The sequence below is a fragment of the Peromyscus eremicus genome, chromosome 5, assembly GCF_949786415.1.
Source record: "Peromyscus eremicus chromosome 5, PerEre_H2_v1, whole genome shotgun sequence".
Classification (NCBI taxonomy): Eukaryota; Metazoa; Chordata; class Mammalia; order Rodentia; family Cricetidae; genus Peromyscus; species Peromyscus eremicus.
This window is the reverse complement of record NC_081420.1, coordinates 132,372,701-132,393,865: the sequence shown is the minus strand read 5'-3', so window position 1 is coordinate 132,393,865 and position 21,165 is coordinate 132,372,701. Positions and strand designations below refer to the sequence as shown.

The window sequence follows — 21,165 nt, the reverse complement described above, 5'->3', positions numbered from 1 at the left end:
GCAAGTTGTAAGACTGGGAATAAATATCAAACTACTGTTTTGGGAGACACTTTACTTTAAAAATGCAAATATGTTTGACAGTAAATAACACATATGTTCACTATACAGTAGTCAAAAGAGAGCTGGGTAGCTATAAGCTATTAAACTGTAAAACAGGTTTTAGAAACACAAATATTACTGAAGAGTTAGTTCACTTCATAATTAAAGGATCAATCCATCAAGAAGCTGTAAGTAATAAACATAAGTGTATCTATTAATACAGCACCAAATACATGAACCCCATGACAGAAAAAAGGTAAAACAGACAACCTAACAATATAAAGATTTCAATACAGAAATTTCGACAATAAAAGATCTAGGTAGAACATCAAAGAGAATTCTTTAACAAGTCTAATAAACAACTTGACCCAACAGACATCTAGAAAACACTATTTTCCTGATGGCAGGAAAAGAACTGCTTTTGTTAAATGTGGAAGGCTAGAGACACTGTTCAGTTGGTACAGTGCTTGCCTATCACACACAAGCCTGGGTTCAATCCCCAGCACTGGGTAAAATGGCATGGCTGTGCACACTTGTAACTCTAGCACTTAGGAATGGAGGAAGTTCAAGCCCCCTTTGGTCTATATGAGACCCTGTCATCAAGCAAACAGAAACTCTGGATACATTTAAAAGGACTGAAATATATAAAATGTTTTTCAGACACAGTGAAATGAAACTAGAAATCAGCAACAGAAGTCTGGGAAACTCACAAAACTGGAAGTCACACGGCCCTGCAGATTAAATAGAATTAAAATACAAATTAAATAGAAGTCATATGAAAATCAAATGTAATTTGAGATAAACATACATGCCAAGTTAGGAGATGCAGCTAATAAAATGACCACTTTTGCAGTTAGTATCCATATTTACAAAGGATACTGAAATACTGTTTTTTAAAGACACTGAAAAAAAATATAGCATTAATCAGTTATCTAATGCATTAGGAAAAAAACAAAAACATAATCCAAGATCCTCTGAGATGACCCAATGGGTAAAGATGTTTGATGCAGGCCTAATGACCTAAAGGAAGAGAGAACCACCTCCTGGAAATTGTTCTTTGACCCAGTGCACATGCACACACTCACATATACAACAACAAGTAAGTGCAATTTTTACAAAGGCCAAAGTTAATTGAAGGAAGAAAATAATGCTAGGGTAAGTGTTAATAGAGAAAACAGATGAAACCAAATAGTCTTAGAAATTATCAAAATTTACAACTGTTAGTTAGATGGACCAAGAAAAACAAATGACTACAATCAGAAATGAAAGAGGCCCTTACTCTAGACCTTAAAAGACAAAAAGGATTACACGTCATTAACTCAGGAGAGACAGACAATGTCTTTGAAAGATGCATACTGCCAAAACTGACTCTAGAAAAGACAAGTGACCTGAACAGACCTATGAGAAAATGAGGCTGAATTTATCAATAAATTACCCACAAAGGAAAGACCAGGCTCTAGTGGTTTCTTTGCTAATCTGAGCTTCACAGAGAATAAGATGAAACATTTGTTTTTCTAAAAGGCCAGATTTGCCCCAGGAACAAAACCAGACAAAGCCATGCAATAAAATTCCAGACAACAGCCTGTGAAAACACAATTCCTCAACAAACTAACAAACCATGCATGAAAGCCAAAATTAGCGCCATAATTAAAAAGGATTTGTAAAAAGAATGCAAATGATCTACCATGAAACCCAACCAATGTAATATACAATATCATTGGAGCATCAAAACCCGCAATGAACATTGAAAAAGGCCTTTAATAGCATCCAACACCTTTTAATGAAACAATATTCAATAAGCTAGGAAGATAAAGTAACTTCTTCACAGGATGAAAGCAGTCTACCTGAGGATATAGGTGAGGTGGGGGGATATACTTAATACCATATTCCAATAGTGAAAGACTAGTAATTTTCTCCCTAAGACCAGGGAATGCTAGATAAGCACTCTACACTCAGCTGAATCCCCAGTCTTGAACCTATTAGTTGAGTGGATTTTAATCCTGTTCTGTGTTGACTTTTTTATGTGCAGATTATGCAGTTTTAATAATTGTACTACTGCTTGTCCAAATTACTTTTCCTTCCTAATTGCCATGGCTAGGACATCCAGTGCAATGTTAAAAGCAGAAATCTTTATATAGTCCCTGGTTAATGGCTAATTTATTCTACAATTATCCTCTGATATGCTACAATCCACAGACCCAGAGAAGCTAGGTAATAAGGAGGGCTCATGGGGGGATACCCAGATCTCCCTGAGAAAGGCAAATAGAAGAGATTTCATGAGTGGACTAAGGGCAGGTGGGGATGGGAACATGAGCAATCAGGTTGCAGGGTGGGCAGAGAGTGAGAGTACTGAAAGAGACTACTAGAAGTGGGGGGGGGGCACATTTTAGGGTCAGGTAAAAACCTGGCAGAAGAGAATCTCCCAGGAATCTACAAGGATGACCCCAGCTAAGACTCCTAGCAATAGCAGATATGTAGCCTGAACTTGGCCATCTCCTGTGACCATATTGATGCCTAGCCCAGTTGTCATCAGAGAGGCCTCATCCAGCAACTGATGGAAACAGATGCAGAGACGCACAGTCAAACATTAGGCAGAGTTCAGGGAATCCTGCAGAAAAGCGGGAGAAAGGATTGTAGAAGCCTGAGGGGTCAAGGGCACCACAAGAAAACTCTCAGAATCAACTAACCTGGGTTCATAGGGACAAGCAGGGGGCCCGAATGGGACTGACCTAGGTCCTCTGATATATGTTAGTGTTGTGTAGCTTGTTCCTCTTATGGACTCCTAACAGTGGCGCAGGGTTGTCTCTGACTGTTACTGGCTTTTGGGACCCTATTCCCCACACTGGGTTGCCCATGTATTAAGCCCAGCCTTAATACTACATGGCAAGGTGCTTAGTCTTACTGTAACTTGATACACCATGTTCTGTTGCTATCCATGGGAGGCCTGCCCTTTTCTGAACAGAAATGGAGGAGGAGTGAATTGGTGGGGGAGAGACTAAGAAAAGAGGAGGGAGGGGGAAACTGTGGCCAGGATGTAAAATAAATAATTAATTTAAAAAAATGTTCTGGAGCCAAAAGCAGGACTTTGGGTCTACAAGTTACTCCTTTGGCCTGTGATCCTAAAGATTATTCATCACAGTAAAGCCTCACGTCTTGTGGGGAAATACTGGGAGGAGCAGACAGCATCTCTGCTTCTCTAGCTGTGTCTGTACTCACCTTTGCCATTACGTAAATGGCACACATTAACAACTGGTCCAGATGTCTGTCCATCATCAGTTCAGGACACTGCATTAGAGAGAATTCAAAGCAGGTCCAAATTTTTTTCCTCAGTTCATCTGAAATATCTAGTTTTGCACAAAGATCCCGAAGGCGGACACCTGCTAAGTGATAAACCTAACAGAGAAACAAGAATATTTCAAACCTTATTTCACAGTTACACTCCCCAAGCTTGTAGTCCAGGAAGAGTATGTGAAAAATTACCTTTCTAAAGAAAAGTGATAACGAGCTCGTCTTCCGGGTTCTAATGCTGCTGGTTAAAGGCTGGCCTTGTTTCTGCTGTTGTCCACCTGGGGCAATCTGTTGAACGGCCACCTGACCAGGGACTTGCAAAGTTGTTCCTGTCACCTGTTGGGAACTCAGGCTTCCAGCCAGGGCTTGAGCACTGAGGGGCTGGAGAGAGCCAGTCACCGCTTGGGCCTGGCCCCCAACATTGACTTGGACCGGGAAGAACGTTATCCCTCCGTTCTCATTGGCAATACCTAGTTTATTACAAAAGAGGAAAAGGACTGTTCACGTGAGGCTACTCTTTCTTTCCTCTCCGTCTTCCATCCTTGCAATTGTTTACTGACATTCTTTCAAAATCTTAAGTGACTTTCTGACAAATGCCAGAGAACTCAATACCTAACTCTGCCTTCCTTACCTTGTACAGGAATGGTCACTGTTTGTCCATTATTGGCTGTGACAGTAGCTGTTGCCATGGTGACCAAGGTCTGTCCAGGAACTGGTGTGACAGAAACAGCCTCCCCAGATACATTCTGCACAGGGACAGCATTGACTAGGGGTTGGGAGGGGATGCGCCCGGATGTGCCTCCTTCAGAAGGGCTATCATTCTCAAATAGTCTCCTTCTAGTAGTACTGACTGTTGGGGAACTGTACCTCTCAAATAATGTGGTTGGAGATGTTATACCTACAATCAAAAGAAACAGACTATTTAACACAGAAACAGATCTGACTTCCATTTAAGCTCTTGTTCAAAAGGAAATACAGTGTTTTAAATACTTCATAATTTTTAAAGCAAATAAAATGTACAGAAGTCATAGTATACCCATAATTTATTCTAGTGAAAATTCGAGACAAAGCATTTCACAAAGGACATGGCCTCTGTCTGGCAGTATTCTCTTGGTCTTCCTTCCCACAAATCAAAGTGGACCTGGTTCTCCACCACCTTGTCCTCGACCACCTCATCCCCCATCACCTCATCCCCCACCACTTCATCCTCTACAATATTTTTTTTTTTGGGGGGTTTTTTTGAGACAGGGTTTCTCTGTGTAGCTTTGCGCCTTTCCTGGAACTCACTCTGTAGCCCAGGCTGGCCTCGAACTTACAGAGATCCGCCTGGCTCTGCCTCCCGACTGCTGGGATTAAAGGTGTGCGCCACCACTGCCCGGCTCCTCTACCATATTTGGATGTAGAGGTAATTTAAGGAATTATTTAATTTCCCCCCATACTCAAATTTTAACAAAGACATTACCTGACTAGGAGACATGATGACATGTCATCCAGCAGTATTCTCCCTCAGCTCCTATGAATATTCCTGTCTTTTCCACATAGGGAAGATTACCAACATTTCATATTCTTCAGTAAGGTAGACATGTATGGCTTAGATTTAATAAACTTAGTTTTAAACAGCTTTATTGAGATATGATTCATGTGCCATACATTTCATCCACTTAAGTTATATAATTCAATGGCTTATATATTAAATAATTTTTAAATTGTTGCAAAATGTAATATTATCAGCATTGGCTATTTTAAATACATATATACAGTATTGTTTAACCATTAACACTTTCTTAAATGTTCGTTTTTTTGAGACAAGGTTTATGTAGCTTTAGGTGTCCTAGAACTCACTATTTAGTACAGGCTGGCCTCGAACTCACAGATACTCACCTGCCCCTGCCTCCCAAGTTCTAGGATTAAAGAAATGCACTGCCATGCTCAGAACAACTTTTTTTTCTTTTCTTAGTCACTCTAAACAAGAACTAACTGTTATGGCTTAGTTTATTTTTAAGTATTCTTACTAATGTGTGCATTTTTGAAATGTAAGTATTCTTTTCTCCCAGGTCCACCTATAAGACCTGCATAATAATAGCTCTTTCAAATTTAAAAATAAAAGTAGGGAGATCATAACAGACACCAACGAGAGTGAATCCTGAAAGCTGTGTCTTAACATTCCCTGCATTACAGGACACAAAGACTAGGACAGAGTGCAGACCCAACCATGTAGATTCATAAAGAGAGAAGTAGCAAGTGCAAGAAACAGAAGTTTAATGTCAAATTTTAATTCACAGACTTGGGAAGGGAAAACTACAAAAAGGGTCTGAAAAAGACCAGCTTATCAGATCTGAAACCAGCTCTGTGTGACTGAAAGTAGTTCTTTGAGAAATGAGAAAGGGCTAGAGATGGCTCAGTACTTTAGAGCACTTGCTCTTGCTGAGGGCCTGGATTTGGTTCTCAGCACCCACATGGTGGCTCACAACCATCCATAACTCCAATTACAGAGGATCCAACACTGTCTGACCTCTGCAGGCACCAGGAACAACATGGTGCATAGACATTCATGCAGTTGAAACACTCATAAATCTAAAAACAATTTTTAAATGAGAAAATTTCATAAAGCATTTAATTAGTGAGTTAGTTTGGTTTTCTGTTATTGTTTTGAGTCAGGGCCTCATTATGTAGCTAAAGCAGACTGGCCTTAAAGTTAGGATCCTCCTACCTTAGCCTTCCAAGTGCTGAGAGTACAGGAGTGTACACCACACCCTGTAGCATCTATGTTTACTGAGTAGGCACTTAGAGTAAACGACTTTAAAACTGATCCTTTTATAGCTAATACTTATTAAGTACATTATAAAACTGACCCAGTAACAGCAATGTTCCAATGGATTCAGAGCACTCTGGAATTGCTATATAATTGTTCTTTGAAAACAGTTGTGGGGCTGAAGATGTACTCAATAGTAGGATGTGTACTTTGCATTTGGGAGGCCCTGGCTTCAATCTCCAGCACCAATGTGAAAAATAGAAAAGAAACGCAAAGAAAACAGACCCCCATACATAAATATAAACCTTGCACCTAGGCAGTCATCTAAGGTGCCAGCTAAACCATAGGCTGTATTTTCCATACTTCTTGGGCCAGCAGGGATGTCACATTTACCTAAGTAGCACAGCTCCAGTGACAAAGCTGAACATGGTCCAGCCATGGACTCACCCTGTCTCGATGGCTTATCTGTATCTAACTGGATCTCATAGCTCCATGATTAAGAGTCAGGTGTGCTGGTACACACCTGTATTCCCAGCTATGCCAGGGGTTGAGCCTGAAGGACCAAGGATTGGAAATCAGCCTGGCCAACATAGTGAGACTCCTATCTCTAATACACAAAACAAAACCATAAAAAGGAAGAGATATCTGAAAGAATGAGAGAATTCACTGAGAATTCTATAGTTAGCAATGTAAGTTTTCCCCATTTCTGCCCTTTTGTGTGTTTAAAGATGAAAATTCACTTACAAATGAAGACCAAATTAAATGTAAAGTGTTCTAAAAAGATACCTGTAAGCATGGCATGGTGATACACTCCTGTAATCCTTGTATCGGGGATGTGGAGGCAAGAGGATCTAGAATTCAAGGTCAGCCTGGTCTATATAACCAAACCCTCTCTCAAAAAATTTTTTATGTTCTTAATAGTCCTTAAAAGAATATTTAAGGTAGGTGTGCTGGTACACACCTGGAATCCAGCATTTGGAAAGTGGACAGTCAGGAGTTCAGGGTCATCACTGGTCACATAGCAAGTTCAAGGCCAGCCTGGACTACACCAGACCCTGTCCCAACCCTCTTGCCCAGAAAGAAGCATTGTTAAGTGATCAATATGTCCCTAAAAGACAGACTGTTCTTTGCTCTGCATGGCCTATTAACTTTACTTACAGGCTTAGATGAATTTTAAGTATCTAGATTCAAGACTCAAAAACATTCCTCTTAGTATTTTAAACTTACTTCTTCCAAGTCCTCCAGCATCAGCGCGTACTTCACTCACCCTTCTTGGGGTTAAGGGAGAGCCAGCAATACAAATTTCATCTGTTCTTTCTAGGTTTTGAGGTGGCATGACCTATAAAGAATTGTTTGCACAAAATCTTAATAGTCAAAAAACGTTTCACTAGAAATACAGCAATAGTCTAAGGCAAAAGGAAACAATTTTGTCTGATTAGTTATTTCTTAATAAAATTACTAAAACTAAAATCCACAGTCTTAAAAGATTCAAACCAGATACTAAATACTATATCTGAACCAGTGTTCCTTACTGATTTGAAAGGTCAGAATAGCAGCCTCAATTTTTACTGTCATTGAAATCTTGAGTGCAGTTACAGGTTCCTCGAGGAACTGGATTCTGTTTCCTCTTTGATACAGGAAGAAACCATTAGCCACACTGCAAACCCCTGCCCCCCAAAGGGCAGACCCCAGCTCTAACTGCTCTCTGTAGCATGGGGACTGTAAACAATATTGATGTGCTTCTCTTACAAGCAGATGTTAAGATACTGTCACAAACCTCTTCACACGTAGGGACTCTGTTTTCATTATCTCTAATTCTGTCCCACAGTGGGGACTCTGTTTTCCATGCCAAATGATCTAAAATTTGTTCTTCAATCTGATTGAGGTGTTTGACCACTTCTCTGCAAAGACCATCTTCTGCTCTAATAAATATTTCTATTACCTGAAATAAAGAAAATTCCCTGTTTAACTAATAATTGCTATGATCTTACGAGTATAAAATTAAAATGAAATGTCTAAATGCTTTTTAAAAGTCACAAAATTTATCAGAAATGACAAGTTTAATAATGCAATACCACATGTAGCAAGCTGCTCTTCCTTTTATAATCTCTGTAAATAATCTACACATATGAATAATATAAAATATTTTGTACAATTGTATATTTCAAAATTTATAGACCAAAAATACACTTTATACATTAAGCCTGAAAACAGTACTCTTAAATTTTTATATTAAGGGGTTGGATGTACAATTCAGAGGTACAGTATGTGCTTGTAGGCTGAAGGCCATGGGCTCACTTTCCAGTATCAATAATACAAAAATAATATTAAAAATCTCTGAACACAAGCCGAGTGTGGGGGCTCTTGCCTGTAATCCTAGTACTCAGGAAGTGGAGGCAAGAGAATCCAAAGTTTCAAGTTATCCTTGAGTTTGATGCCAGCCTGGGCTAGATGATACCCTGTTTCGAAAGTAAATAAGTAGGATTATACAGAATTAAATTTTTTCTGAAAGCTATCTTCAATACTAAGCTTTCACAAATAAGAAAGACTGATGTACAAGATATACAAATTAGTGACATGAATGCTGCTGTTTTAGAAAGATTGATTTTTAAGTCACATGTGTGTCTTTATGCCCTGTGTATGGATGGGAAGGAAGCCAGAAGAGGGTCTCAGGTCCTCTGAACCTAGAGTTGACATGGGTGCTGGAAACTGAACTCAGGTCCTCTGCAAGAGCAGGAAGTGCTCTTCACGCTGAGCTGTCTCTCCAGTCCCAGCATCCCCTCTCCTCACCCCTCCCCCTTGCCTCTCTTCTTCCCTTCCTTTCTGAGACAGCCCTTGCTATGCAGCCCAGGTCAAGCTTGCAATCCTCCTACCTAAGCTTTCCAAGTCCTGGCTTAGAGGTGTGATCCACTGTATCTAGCCCCTTCTCAGCTCTTCAATCACAGTATTCTGCAGCCCTTTGGCAGATGGGAGAAATCAGACGAATGTTTCAGCCAAAAGGGATCTGCCACACTATTGTATATTACAAGAATTTATATAGGTCTTAAGACTGTTTCTCCTTTGTTCTCTACATAGACATTATTAAATATTTAATAGGATGGATTTATATGTTTAATGTGAACAAGGTGTTAGCAAGAGGTTGGTCTCATTCATAATCATCAGTATAATTTTCAAATACCTTATAAAAATGATAATGTGGTACATCAAATATTTCAGCAATAAATGGAAAATTCCCAGGAGGCTTATAGGAAAAAGTGACAACCTCAAGGCAGCAGGCCAAGAGTGACCTATGGAATGCATCTTGTTCCAGAACACCCTATAAAACAAAGTAACATTTAGAAACAGTAGCCAACACTGAAAACACATTTCATATCCAATTAGTTTAAATGCACTTATCTTTTTATTAAAATATAGATTAGTGGAATATATAAGAATTTCCAAAAACTTATGCTATGAAATACTTTTTTAAAGGTATTTAAAAATGATAAGCAAGTCTTTTGAATATGAGAAAACTGCAACCCTATGTATTGCTGGTGGGAACATAAAACATAAAATGCTGCTGTGGAGAACAATATGATGGCTCTAAAAAGTTAAACATAAAATTACTGTATGAGGTTAGGAATGTAGCTCTGTGGTAGAACACTTGCCTCATCTAAGTGAGATTCTGGGTCCAGTCTCCAGAACTACAGTGTGTTACACCAATCCTAAGTCTAGCAATAAAGAACCCTAAAGGACCAAAGGCGAGCATTCTAAACAGATGCCTGCAAACCAGGATTCATAGCAGCACTGTTCACAACAGCCAAAGGCAGAATGATCCCAGTGTCTATCAACAAATAAGTCACAAACAAAAGGTTTAAACACAAGGAAAGACACTGTAAAACCTGCTAGAACATAGCTAAACAATGAGAGCAAACTTAAGTCAAACACAAAAGGACAATAGATTCCAACTATGTGAGGAACCCAAAAAGCTGGAAGACAGTACACAGAGGGCCAGAGGGAAGGCTGAATGGAAAATTTGTGTTTAATGGGTGGAAGACGGTGGGGATAATGGCTACAAACCACTGTTAATGTAGATCGACTGTAACCTTCAAGATGATTAAAAATGCTTTAAGTATCTCTCACCATAATAAAAATATTTTAAAACATTATTTAGATGAACATACAGGTACCTACTTAATATTAGTCCCCAAATTGTAGCTATGGTTTATATGCTATTCAGTGTATGTTTCACATAGAAAGTTAAGTTATAAAGTGGCCCCTTAGTGCATACAGCCATGTAATATACATCAAGAGCACTTGTTAGTGTTGCAGAGACCTGGGTTCAGTGGCCAGCACCCATATGGTGGCTCACAACCATCTGTAACTCCACTTTCAGAGGATCCAACACCCTTTTCTGACCTTTGAGGGTACCAGGCATACACATGGTGCATATACATAAGCATGCAGGCAAAACACTCATACACATAAAATAAAAGCCAAAAAAAAAGTTAAAAACAAACCAAAAAAGAAATGTAAGTCAAGCATAGTAATATGCCCCTGTAATCACAGCAATTGGGAAACTGGAGCACGAAGATTAGAAATTTAAGGCCAGTGTCGGTTACACTAAGTTCAAGGTCTACATGTACTACATAGTAAGACCTTGTCTCAAATTTTAACAAAAGAAAAAGGGCTAAATGTAAACACTTACAAAGAATTCAAACTAATTACTGGCCAATTTTATAACTTGAAAAATGTCATTTTAAAAATTAGCTCTTTTTAAAAATTGCATTTTATATGTCTGAGTGTTTCACCTACATGTTTTCTGTGCCCCACTCTCTGGTACTCTAGTGCCTGTGGAGGCCAGAAGAGGGCATGAGATATCCTGGGACTAGAGTTAAACAGTGTTCGGCATGTGGTGCTAGGAATTGAGCCCACATCCTCTGCAAAAGCAGCCAATGCTTTTAGCTGCTGAGTCATCTCTTTTTTCTTTTTTCTTTCTTTTTTTTTTTTTTTTGTTTGTTTGTTTGTGGGGTTTTTTTTGGTTTTTTTTTTTTTTGTGATAGGGTTTCTCTGTGTAGCTTTGTGCCTTTCCTGGAACTCACTCTGTAGCCCAGGCTGGCCTCGAACTCACAAAGATCCACCTGCCTCTGCCTCCCGAGTGCTGGGATTAAAGGAGTGCGCCACCACCACCCGGCTCACTCTTTTTTCTTTCTCTTTTTTTTTGTTGTTGTTGGAGACAGGGTTCCTCTGTGTAGCCCTGGCTTTCCTCAAACTTAATCTGTAGACCAGACTGGCCTCAAACTCAGAGATCTGCCTGCTTCTGCCTCCCAAGTGCTAGAATTACAGGTGTATGCCAGCACCGCCCAGCACAAAATTAGCACTCTTAATTGTAAAGATTTCTCTTTTAAATTAATGTGAATTAAATGTAGACAACCATAAAAGTACTATAGTATTTTCACATATTTCTCACATTTCATGTTCCTAGCCTTAATTTTTCAAATTGAACAGTTCTAGTTTTCCCTAGCTTTATCTTTGTAAGAGATTATTTTTAATTGCCACATAAAATTGTGTACAATTGTAAGACACTTGTGTTTACAAGGCATTTTATTGGTTTATTAAAGATCATTTTGGAAAAAAAATCTTTTTTTTAAATGATAGTCCCCAAGACCTTGCAATGCTAAGCAGTCACAATAAAATGAAATTCATCCTCAACCCTTCTTTGGGGTTTTGTTGTCTTATTTTAATTTTAGGCATGCCCTCACAAAGTTGCACAGGATGGCCTCAAACTTGTTATGAAGCCCAGGCAAGCTCTGAAATTGTGATTCTCCTGCTTCAGCTTCCAAAGCAGGTAGGATTAAAGGAGTAGGCCATGATGCCTAGCTACTTACATTTCTTGCTTAGAAAATATAAGAAAAATCACCATTTTAGCCAAAGAAGAATGGTTGAATACCCTTTAGTCAACAACCAATGTTTTCCTTCTATCAGGCTTGTATAAAAACTCCATGTTATTAAACAACCCTGCTAAGGTCAAATCTGAGTATTTTAATACTTGACTACTGTGGTAGGTGTGAATGAGAATGTCACTCATACACTCTGTGGTTGGAATACTTGGTCTCTATTTGGTGTACTGTTTGGGAAAGATTTAGGAAGTGTGGCCTCGTTGAACCAAGTACGTCACTGGAGGCAGGCCTTACAGTTTCAAAGCTTCACACCGATCCCAGTTTGCTCTCTTTACCTTGTGCTTGCTGTTGAAGATGTGAGCCTTCAGCTTCCTGATCCTGTCAGTATGCCTTCACTCAGCCATCATGGAACTAGCCCTCTGGAACTGTTAGCCCAAATAAACTCTTTCTTCTATAAGTTGCTTTGGTTGTTGTATTTTATCTCAACAATAAAGAAGCAATTACTACATCTACAGAGTCCTCCTAGTCTAAAATCAGTGTTATAATGCATGACCTGCTGCAATGAGAATCACTCCTTTATTCCACTCCACATACCTTTCATTGTTAGGATAGGGTCAGAGGGCTCCACATACAAGTTTCCTTAGGTGCTAATCTTATTCCCTAAAGAACACATCATTTCTTTATAATGGCCTTTTGTTGGGGGGGTGGGTAGCGGGGTGGGGGCAAAGCTATGTCTTACTGTGGTGATCAATACATTACTATTGTACTCACAGATAAATCCATGTCTCCCAATCTTTTTTGTTCCTGCTCAATAACAGACTCTAATACTTTATAGTAAAGCATTTCTGCAAAACGAAAATATTTGTTGGCAATTTCTGTCGAAATAAAAAAATCACAAAAATTAAATACAAATTAAGTAAATATCATGGAAAAGACTCATCCTTCCCTTCTCTAGCCACAAAATAAAACCTAAAAACCAAATCCATACTTTCTTTTATTTTAATTAATTTTACTTATTTAATGTATATGGGTGTTTTGCTTGCATGTATGTCTGTGTGCCATGTGTGTGCCTGGTTGCCCAAGAGGCAAGAAAAGGGCACCAGATCCCCTGGGACTGGAGTTACAGATGTTTGTGAGCCACTGTGTGGGTGCTAGGGATTAAAGCTAGGTCTTCTGGAAGAACAGCCAGTACTCTTAACTGCTAAGCCAGTGGTTTTCAACCTTTCGAGTGCTGTGACCCTTTAATACAGTTCATGTTGTGGTGAGGAAAATTATTTTTGTTGCTACCTCTTAACTGTAATTTCACTACTGTTACGAATCATAATGTAAATATCTGATATGTAACCCCTATAAAAAGGTCACCTGAATCCCAAAGGGGTCTCAACCCGCAGGTTGAGAATCTCTCTTGCCCAAATCCATATTTTCTATAGTTGATGTTTCAATTATCCCTAAAAATTTTCCCTGAGTCGGGGCTCACTCTGTAGCCCAGGATGGCCTTAACTCTAATCACTAGTCCTGCCACAGGACTGGGATTATAAATGTGAACTCAGGGCTGGAAAGATGGCTCAGCAGTTAAGAGCACTAGCTCTTCTTCCAGAGGTCCTGAGTTCAATTCCCAGCAACCACATGGTGGCTCACAACCATCTGTAATGAGATCTGGTGCCCTCTTCTGGCCTGCAGGCAGAACACCATATACATAAAAAAATCTTTAGAAAATAAAATAAAATAAAAAATAAATGTGAACTCCCCAGCTGGCATCTTTAATATCTTTCATGTTAACATTTTCATATTTTCTAAAACTAACATGAAAGCAGCATATAAAGAACTTAGTATCTCTATATCAGACGCACACACTTTATCAGTCTCTACATCAGACGCACATACTTTATCAGTCTCTACATCAGACACACACACTTTATCACTGTCTCTACATCAGATGCACACACTTCATCACCGTCTCTACATCAGACGCACACACTTTATCACTGTCTCTACATCAGATGCACACACTTCATCACCGTCTCTACATCAGACGCACACACTTTATCAGTCTCTACATCAGACGCACACACTTTATCACCGTTTCTACATCAGATGCACACACTTTATCAGTCTCTATATCAGACACACACACTTTATCACTGTCTCTACATCAGACGCACACACTTTATCACCGTCTGTACATCAGACGCACACACTTCATCAGTCTCTACATCAGACGCACACACTTCATCAGTCTCTACATCAGACGCACACACTTTATCAGTCTCTACATCAGACACACACACTTTATCACCGTCTGTACATCAGACGCACACACTTTGTCATTTTGAACACAACAGTGGTATGCTGCTATGGCTTTGAAGTTCTTCAAAGACCTACGTGTTTAAGATTTGGTACCCACAGTGACACTGTTGGAAGGTAGTGGGACCTTTAAGAGGTGGGGCCTCAAGAGAGGTTTTTTTCTTTTTTCTTTTCTCTTTTCTTCTTACTTTCTTTCTTTTTTCTTTTTTGTTTTGTTTGTTTGTTTTTCGAGACACGGTTTCTCTGTGTAGCTTTGCACCTTTCCTGGAACTCACTCTGTAGCCCAGGCTGGCCTTGAACTCACAGAGATCCGCCTGGCTCTGCCTCCCAAGTGCTGGGATTAAAGGTGTGCACCACCACTATCCGGCATCAAGAGAGGTTCTTAAGTCACCAGAGGCATGACCTCTAAAGGGATTGTGGGTTCCTTGTATTGTTCTTGCTTCCAGACGCTTGATGAGTGGGTACCACCTCGTTCTCCCTGCCATGACAATTCACCTCACAGAGATCTAAACAACTGGACTACTTAGTCATAAGCTGAAACTTGCAAACCAGGAGCTGAATAAACTTTTTGTTTTAGAAGTTAATTATCTTAGGTATTAACAGGAACAAGAGCTAACTAACTCATTCTATATTAACTGGTATATAACTGGTTTATTATTCTAGTATACTTGGTTCTGATTCATGACATGAAGAAATTCCCAGGCCAGCTTTAGGCCTGTTCCAGCTATAGACTGAGAACTGCCAAAGCAAAAATCCAAAATCTGAAACTTTGAAAATCAGCATCATGCCACAAGATGTGCCAGTCAGATATAAGTGCACTAAAAAGGTGATATAAAAGGATTGGACTATATACAGTCTACATGAAACATAAACTACTTTGTCTTTAGATTTGAGTTCCATGTCCAAAATAGTTTGTCTTGTATATGCAACAATCTCAAGCTGAAAACACAGAAGTACTTGTGGTCCCATCACTTCAGAGAAGGGGACTCAAGCTGTGCGGCTGCCGGGTTTGTTTTTCCTACGTTGAAGAATCCAGATATTTATATTTTATTTCCAGCTTACAAGTGAAAACTTACAAATCACAAAGTACTAAAAGTCCAGCACAATAAAGATGTTACAGTAAACTTTCTGTTTCTGAAAAGGGCCCAGAAATCACTTTACTGACAGACAAGATGGACAGTTGCACCATAGCCTTCAGCTTATAAATTGTCTTTCTGACTCCACGTCGTCAGATGTCTAGGTTAGGAGTAGTCTGGAAAATAGTAAATCTTACCTTTAGCACAATTACTAAAATCCTCATCTGGCTGGGAATGCTGAGAATATATTTCATACATCTCTTTCAGTCTATTAGCAATAGCCTGAGTTGGATCTCGGGAACATGTCCTAAAAAGTAATGTAAGATTATATAATTTAACATGTTTTCGTCACAAAGAGATACAATGTCTAAAACATAAATTTCATTAACATATAGATAGAAAATGCTTTGAACAGACACTCTATACTTTGCAGATAAATGAAGGAAACCATACTTTCTTTTCAAAGATGGCGGTATTACTATTCAAGTGGCAGAAGTATTTGCTGTGCGGAGCTGTACACTTGATTGCACTAAGTTCAGTGGACTTGATCTGGGGCTCATTTGGTGCTGTGACTGACCCCATAACCTTATATTTCCCACCATTAACAGCAACCAAACTGCCCTCAAGTGACTGTCTAATGGGCAGTAAAACTTCCAGGAAGAACTCCTGGGGAAAAAATTAGAATAAAGGGGTACAGAAGCTATACTAGAAACACATATAAGCCAATGTTAACTTTTTTTCATTCCTCCAAATGAGGTTTATTTCATTGACTTTTAAATCTTTTATTTGTGTGTGGAGTGTTTGTATGTGTGTATGTTCAAATTACTTACGGGCACACGTGTATGGGGGCCTGTGTAAGTGTGTGGTTACCTGTGTGGAAGCCAGGGATCAACCTCAGAAGTTGTCCCTCAGCAGATGTATACCTGTTGTTAAAACAGGGTCTCTCACTGGAACCTGGAGATCACAATTAAGCTAAGATGGCTGGCCAGCAGCCTCAGGTGACAGCATCCACCTGTCACCAGCTTAGTACTGAGGTAACAAGCCTGTGACACCACACTGTCACAGGAGCTAGGAATAAAAATTAGGTTCTCATACAAAGCAAGCTCTTTACCAGTTGGACCATCTCCCTCACCCTCTTGTTCATTGATTTCTTTTTTATTAGCAATATATATTCAATGCAGAAGTGTCATACAAATTATTACCTTTGGGGCTTTATAACAATTGCTTTAATCTGATCACAACTATTTAATTTGATCACACACACATATAAATGATCAAATTATAACAACTATGCTGTGGGTTATCTTTCTGTATGCTGTGAATATGTGTTGTTATGATTGGTTAATAAAGAAGCTGCTCTGGCCTATGGCAAGTCAGGATATAGCCAGTCAAGAAATCCAGGGGAGAGACAGGAAGAAGAAAGTAGAGGCAGAGGACATGCCATCCCACCGTCCAGGGAGCAGCATGTAACGGCACACAGGTAAAGCCATGGAACACATGGTGACATATAGATTAATAGAAATGGGCTGAGTTTAGTTATAGGAGCTAGCTAGCAAGAAAATTGAGCCATAGGCTATGGCCATGCAATTCATAATTGATATAAGCCTCTGTGTGTTTATTTGGGTCTGAGTGGCTGCAGGACCAGGTGGGACACAGGAAAACTCTACACAACTATATATTTAAACAGCTATGTTTTAACTTGATCATATACATGTATAAAATTAAATATATATGATCAAATACACACATAGCAAAATTTTAGCCAGTTTATAAAATTACAAAGAAAAGTTCCATATTTGTGAGACATAACTGGAGATAACTATATAATATACTAGAGTATAATAGAGTATTTTAGTTATGAACATATACATATACCTTAAAGTTTGCCCCCCAAAAAGGTTAGCTTTACCTAGCATCTACTGGTAATATATAATTCCATTAGTAATATCTATGATGAAAGCTGTCATGACTAGAGATTATAAAAAGATTTGAAAGATATAGCTACAATATAGGCTTTTATAACATACATATAAAATGCTTCTCTTAGCTACTCCAGAAGCTGAGGCAGGACAATAATGAGTTTAAGGCCAACCTGGGCTACATGGTAAGTTCAAGTCCAAGTCCAGCCTCAGCAACACAGACTCCATTTCTAACATAGCCTCACTCTGTGACTCAGGCTAGTCTTAAATTTGTGATCCTCCTGCCTCAGCTCTAAGTGCTAGGATCATGGCCATGTGTCTGGCCAAGACCCTGTTTCAAAAATGTAAATAAATAATTACTCCTTTGAAGCAACATCCAGACTGGTGTTTAGCAAAACCAGGTACTATAACCTAGCCAAACTAATACATAAAATTAGCTACCATACCATATATAATTCATAAAGTCCTGTCTAAGTATTAGATTCTACAGACCAATTTTCTTATTGTTTTTCATATGAGGAAGCAGATGAGAAAGAAAATGCACTCGGACTATGCATGGGTTCACAGGACTGTGTGCACACCCAAATTCCCAGAATGCTTTGTAAATTGCTCACTACCAAATAAACTGGAAAAACAAAAATAAAATGCTTCTAAATTCTAGGCATATAAAGGCCATCTGAAAAGTATAGCTCTAGAAGAAGCCACAGAAATGTGGACTGTTCAGTGTTAATCATAATCAAGTTTAAGAATAAAGAGGACTGTGAAATATAAAGGAAAAGTAATCATTCTTGAACTTTAGTGAACCTAGCTAGCTATGGGTGGAAATAGTTGAGGTGTATAGATACTGTCTTCTTTATTCTATATTGCCAGAATAAGCTGGTATCACAGAAGATCTATAAAATCAAACCATAAAGTCTTAGGAACTCTGGAATCTGCTTTCTCAAATCATCTTGCCAAAGATATACACAGAAGTACATTCTGAGCTGGAGATGTCTCTCAGCTGATGCACATGCAGGAATCCCTGAGTTCCACCAGCAATGCATAGAACTGGTGGTGCAGGCCAGTAACTCCAGCACTAGGGAGGTGAGAGCAGGAGATGGAGAGGCTTCAGGTCACCCTCCACTACATCTGCATTGGAGGCTAGCCCAAGTTACAGGAGCCCTTGTCTCAAAACAAACAAAAATTACATCCAGCCTACCGTGTTTTTCTTGAAAAGCCATTGATATTCCTATCAGCCTTGAGCAGAGCAAAGAACTAAAGCAGGTCTTTTCCAGGTTAGGAGTATTTTACAGAGCTCACAGAAATTAGGTGACTGACACACTGAATGTCATGTCTTTTCAAATCTGAGCCACTCTTCAGAATTTTGTCAAGACCAGTCCCCCCATCATCACTGATACTCCACCCCCTCCTTAAACTTTTTAAACAGTTGAGAATGGGACAGTGTGAGGATTCTATAACCACCATTGTACCACTACCACCTCTCTTACAGCAATGCCACTTAGGGCTTGCCAAGTTCCAGCAGGAGGAGTAAATGAGAAGTCTCTATATTGTGGTTCATACAAAACTGTCCACAGATCCACTAGTGGGAAATCACAGGCAACAACTGGTTACAAGAACCACTCACAAACTGTGGCCTCTACTGGAAGGCTGAAGAGATCTTACTGTTGGTACTGTGGCTCTTGGTGAGCTATCAGAAGTTCATTGAACCTCTGGCTCACAAACTCCCCTCTCTCCAAGTATGAGAAATTAGTCGAGACTACAAAATAAATTTGTGCTTCCAGAGCAGAGCTATTAGTGTTTTGCAAGAGGTAAAGTGAACTTATCTGGTTGATCTATTTGAAGGTAACAACCTGTGTGTGCTGTCCATGTCTAATAAATATACAACAATTATGCCCCAAAATACCCAGCTAGCACAGTGCAGATGTGGGCCATGTGCTTTTGAATCCACCATGAGACAAAAGTTTATGCCTATACTCCTAACATGTGGGAGTGGAGATAGGAAAATCACAAGTTCAGCATCATCTGTGACTACTTAGAAGGTTGAGGTCGGTTTGAGCTACATGAGACCCTGACATACAGGGATTTTTTCCTACTCTTCCTTCAATAGTTCCAAATGGGGTCAAAGTACATAAGCATATGGTTGTGAGCAGTAAAATGGGGCAGAAACAAAGTATTGGCTGTTTCTTTCACTTTCATGTATACGTGAATTTTTAATATAATGTAGAGATAGATGTAAAGTATTGATGCAAGTCAAAATGTTATCTTGATCAAGTTCCAGCAGCTCAACCTCATAACAATTACAAAAAGTACTTCTAGTTAGGAAAAATATTTAGCCTGGTTTGGTGTCATATATGTTCATAATCACAGTTCTCAAGAAGCAAAGGCAGGACCATAAGTTTAAGCCCAGTCTAGTCTATATAGTGAATTCCAGACCAGCCAGGACTGCATAGAAAGGACCTGTCCCAAATAAACAAAACAAACAAACATTAAACAAACAAACAAACAACCTCAAAGTTTGCAAAACAAAATTTAAAAAACAGATTTATAACAATTAGAATCACAAACCTGCATTTTTTCTGGATAATGCCAGAATTTTAATTTTTTTAAGTCTGTAAATTTCCTTACTGACAGTAACTACATAGAGTTTTTGTGTTTTTATTACACAGTAGATTCCATCCATAAACTGTATTTTTCTGAGTTATCCTACATGTAAGCACACGTTTTTTTGCTTAGTTGTTTGGTTTTGTTTTGTTTGAAGGAGGTTCTTTTTAAGACGGGGTTTCATATAGTCTAGGCTGGCCTCAAACTCTCGTGGTGGAGGTCAACCTTGAGTTCCTGATCTTCCTGCTTTCACTCCCAGTCCTAGGAGGGAGGCATGTGCTGGCTCAAGCACATTTTTAACGGTGTCAGTCTTCTGTGCTATTCCTTTCCGTCTGTTGCTAACCAACATGAAGCTATTTTTTAAAGGCTGGTATTCAGGGTCTGCTGTAGTTACTGTCTCCTACACTACATTAAATAAATCCGAGCAAAGGAGATTATCTACTTACATATTTTCTTTAAAATTGCTTATTTAGGGGCTAGAGAGATGGCCCAGTGGTTTAGAGCACTGGCTGCTCTTCCAGAGGACCCAGGTTCAATTCCCAACACCCACATGGCAGCTCACAACTGTCTGTAACTCCAGTTTCAGGAGACCCAACACCCTTAAACATGCAAAACAACAATGCACAATAAATAAATAAATAACTTTTTTAAAAATTGCTTATTTATTTATGAAGCAAGGTCTCACTCTGTAGCCCAGGCTAGCCTCACACTTGTGACCTGCCTGTCTCAGCCTCCTGAGTCATGGAATTACAAGCAAGTACCAATATGTATGCCAACTTATACATTTTATATTGCTATATCATTTACTGCCTAATAAGACTAAACTATATAATTAACGTAAAATTGTGAAAGGGCAACTTAAGCACTGATACTGAAAACTTAGGTAAGAAATTAAAAAATGGTCAACAACTACGCCGGGCGGTGGTGGCACACGCCTTTAATCCCAGCACTCGGGAGGCAGAGCCAGGCGGATCTCTGTGAGTTCGAGGCCAGCCTGGGCTACCAAGTGAGTTCCAGGAAAGGCACAAAGCTACACAGAGAAACCCTGTCTCGAAAAACCAAAAAAAAAAAAAAAAAAAAAATGGTCAACAACTAACTCTTGAAAGGCAGACAACACTAAAACCAACCTGAGCATCTGCTCCAGCTTCTCACTGGGTGCATTCCTGAGGCCACTCAGCATTGCGTGGAGACGACTTAAACTATATGCAGCTGTGGAGACGGGGGTCACACAAGGGCTGTTCTCCTGAACGTACCTCACGCCAGTCAGTGGTGTGCAGATTCTAAGTGCTTTGGACTAGAGGAGAAAA

General features: G+C 39.3%; 1 protein-coding gene across 2 annotated transcripts in view; it reads right to left on the bottom strand.

The window, feature by feature from the left end:
* Rbl2 (RB transcriptional corepressor like 2) overlaps positions 1-21,165 on the bottom strand; it is a 50,695-nt gene that overhangs the window by 12,571 nt on the left and 16,959 nt on the right. For both annotated transcript variants that reach the window (XM_059264541.1, XM_059264542.1), the window contains exons 9-17: positions 20,986-21,152; positions 15,536-15,645; positions 12,730-12,833; positions 9,258-9,395; positions 7,857-8,021; positions 7,307-7,418; positions 3,959-4,225; positions 3,520-3,797; positions 3,256-3,432 (exon numbers count right to left, since the gene is read on the bottom strand). In XM_059264541.1, the coding sequence (XP_059120524.1) occupies positions 3,256-3,432; positions 3,520-3,797; positions 3,959-4,225; positions 7,307-7,418; positions 7,857-8,021; positions 9,258-9,395; positions 12,730-12,833; positions 15,536-15,645; positions 20,986-21,152 (1,518 nt within the window). The remainder of the gene's footprint in view (positions 1-3,255; positions 3,433-3,519; positions 3,798-3,958; positions 4,226-7,306; positions 7,419-7,856; positions 8,022-9,257; positions 9,396-12,729; positions 12,834-15,535; positions 15,646-20,985; positions 21,153-21,165) is intronic.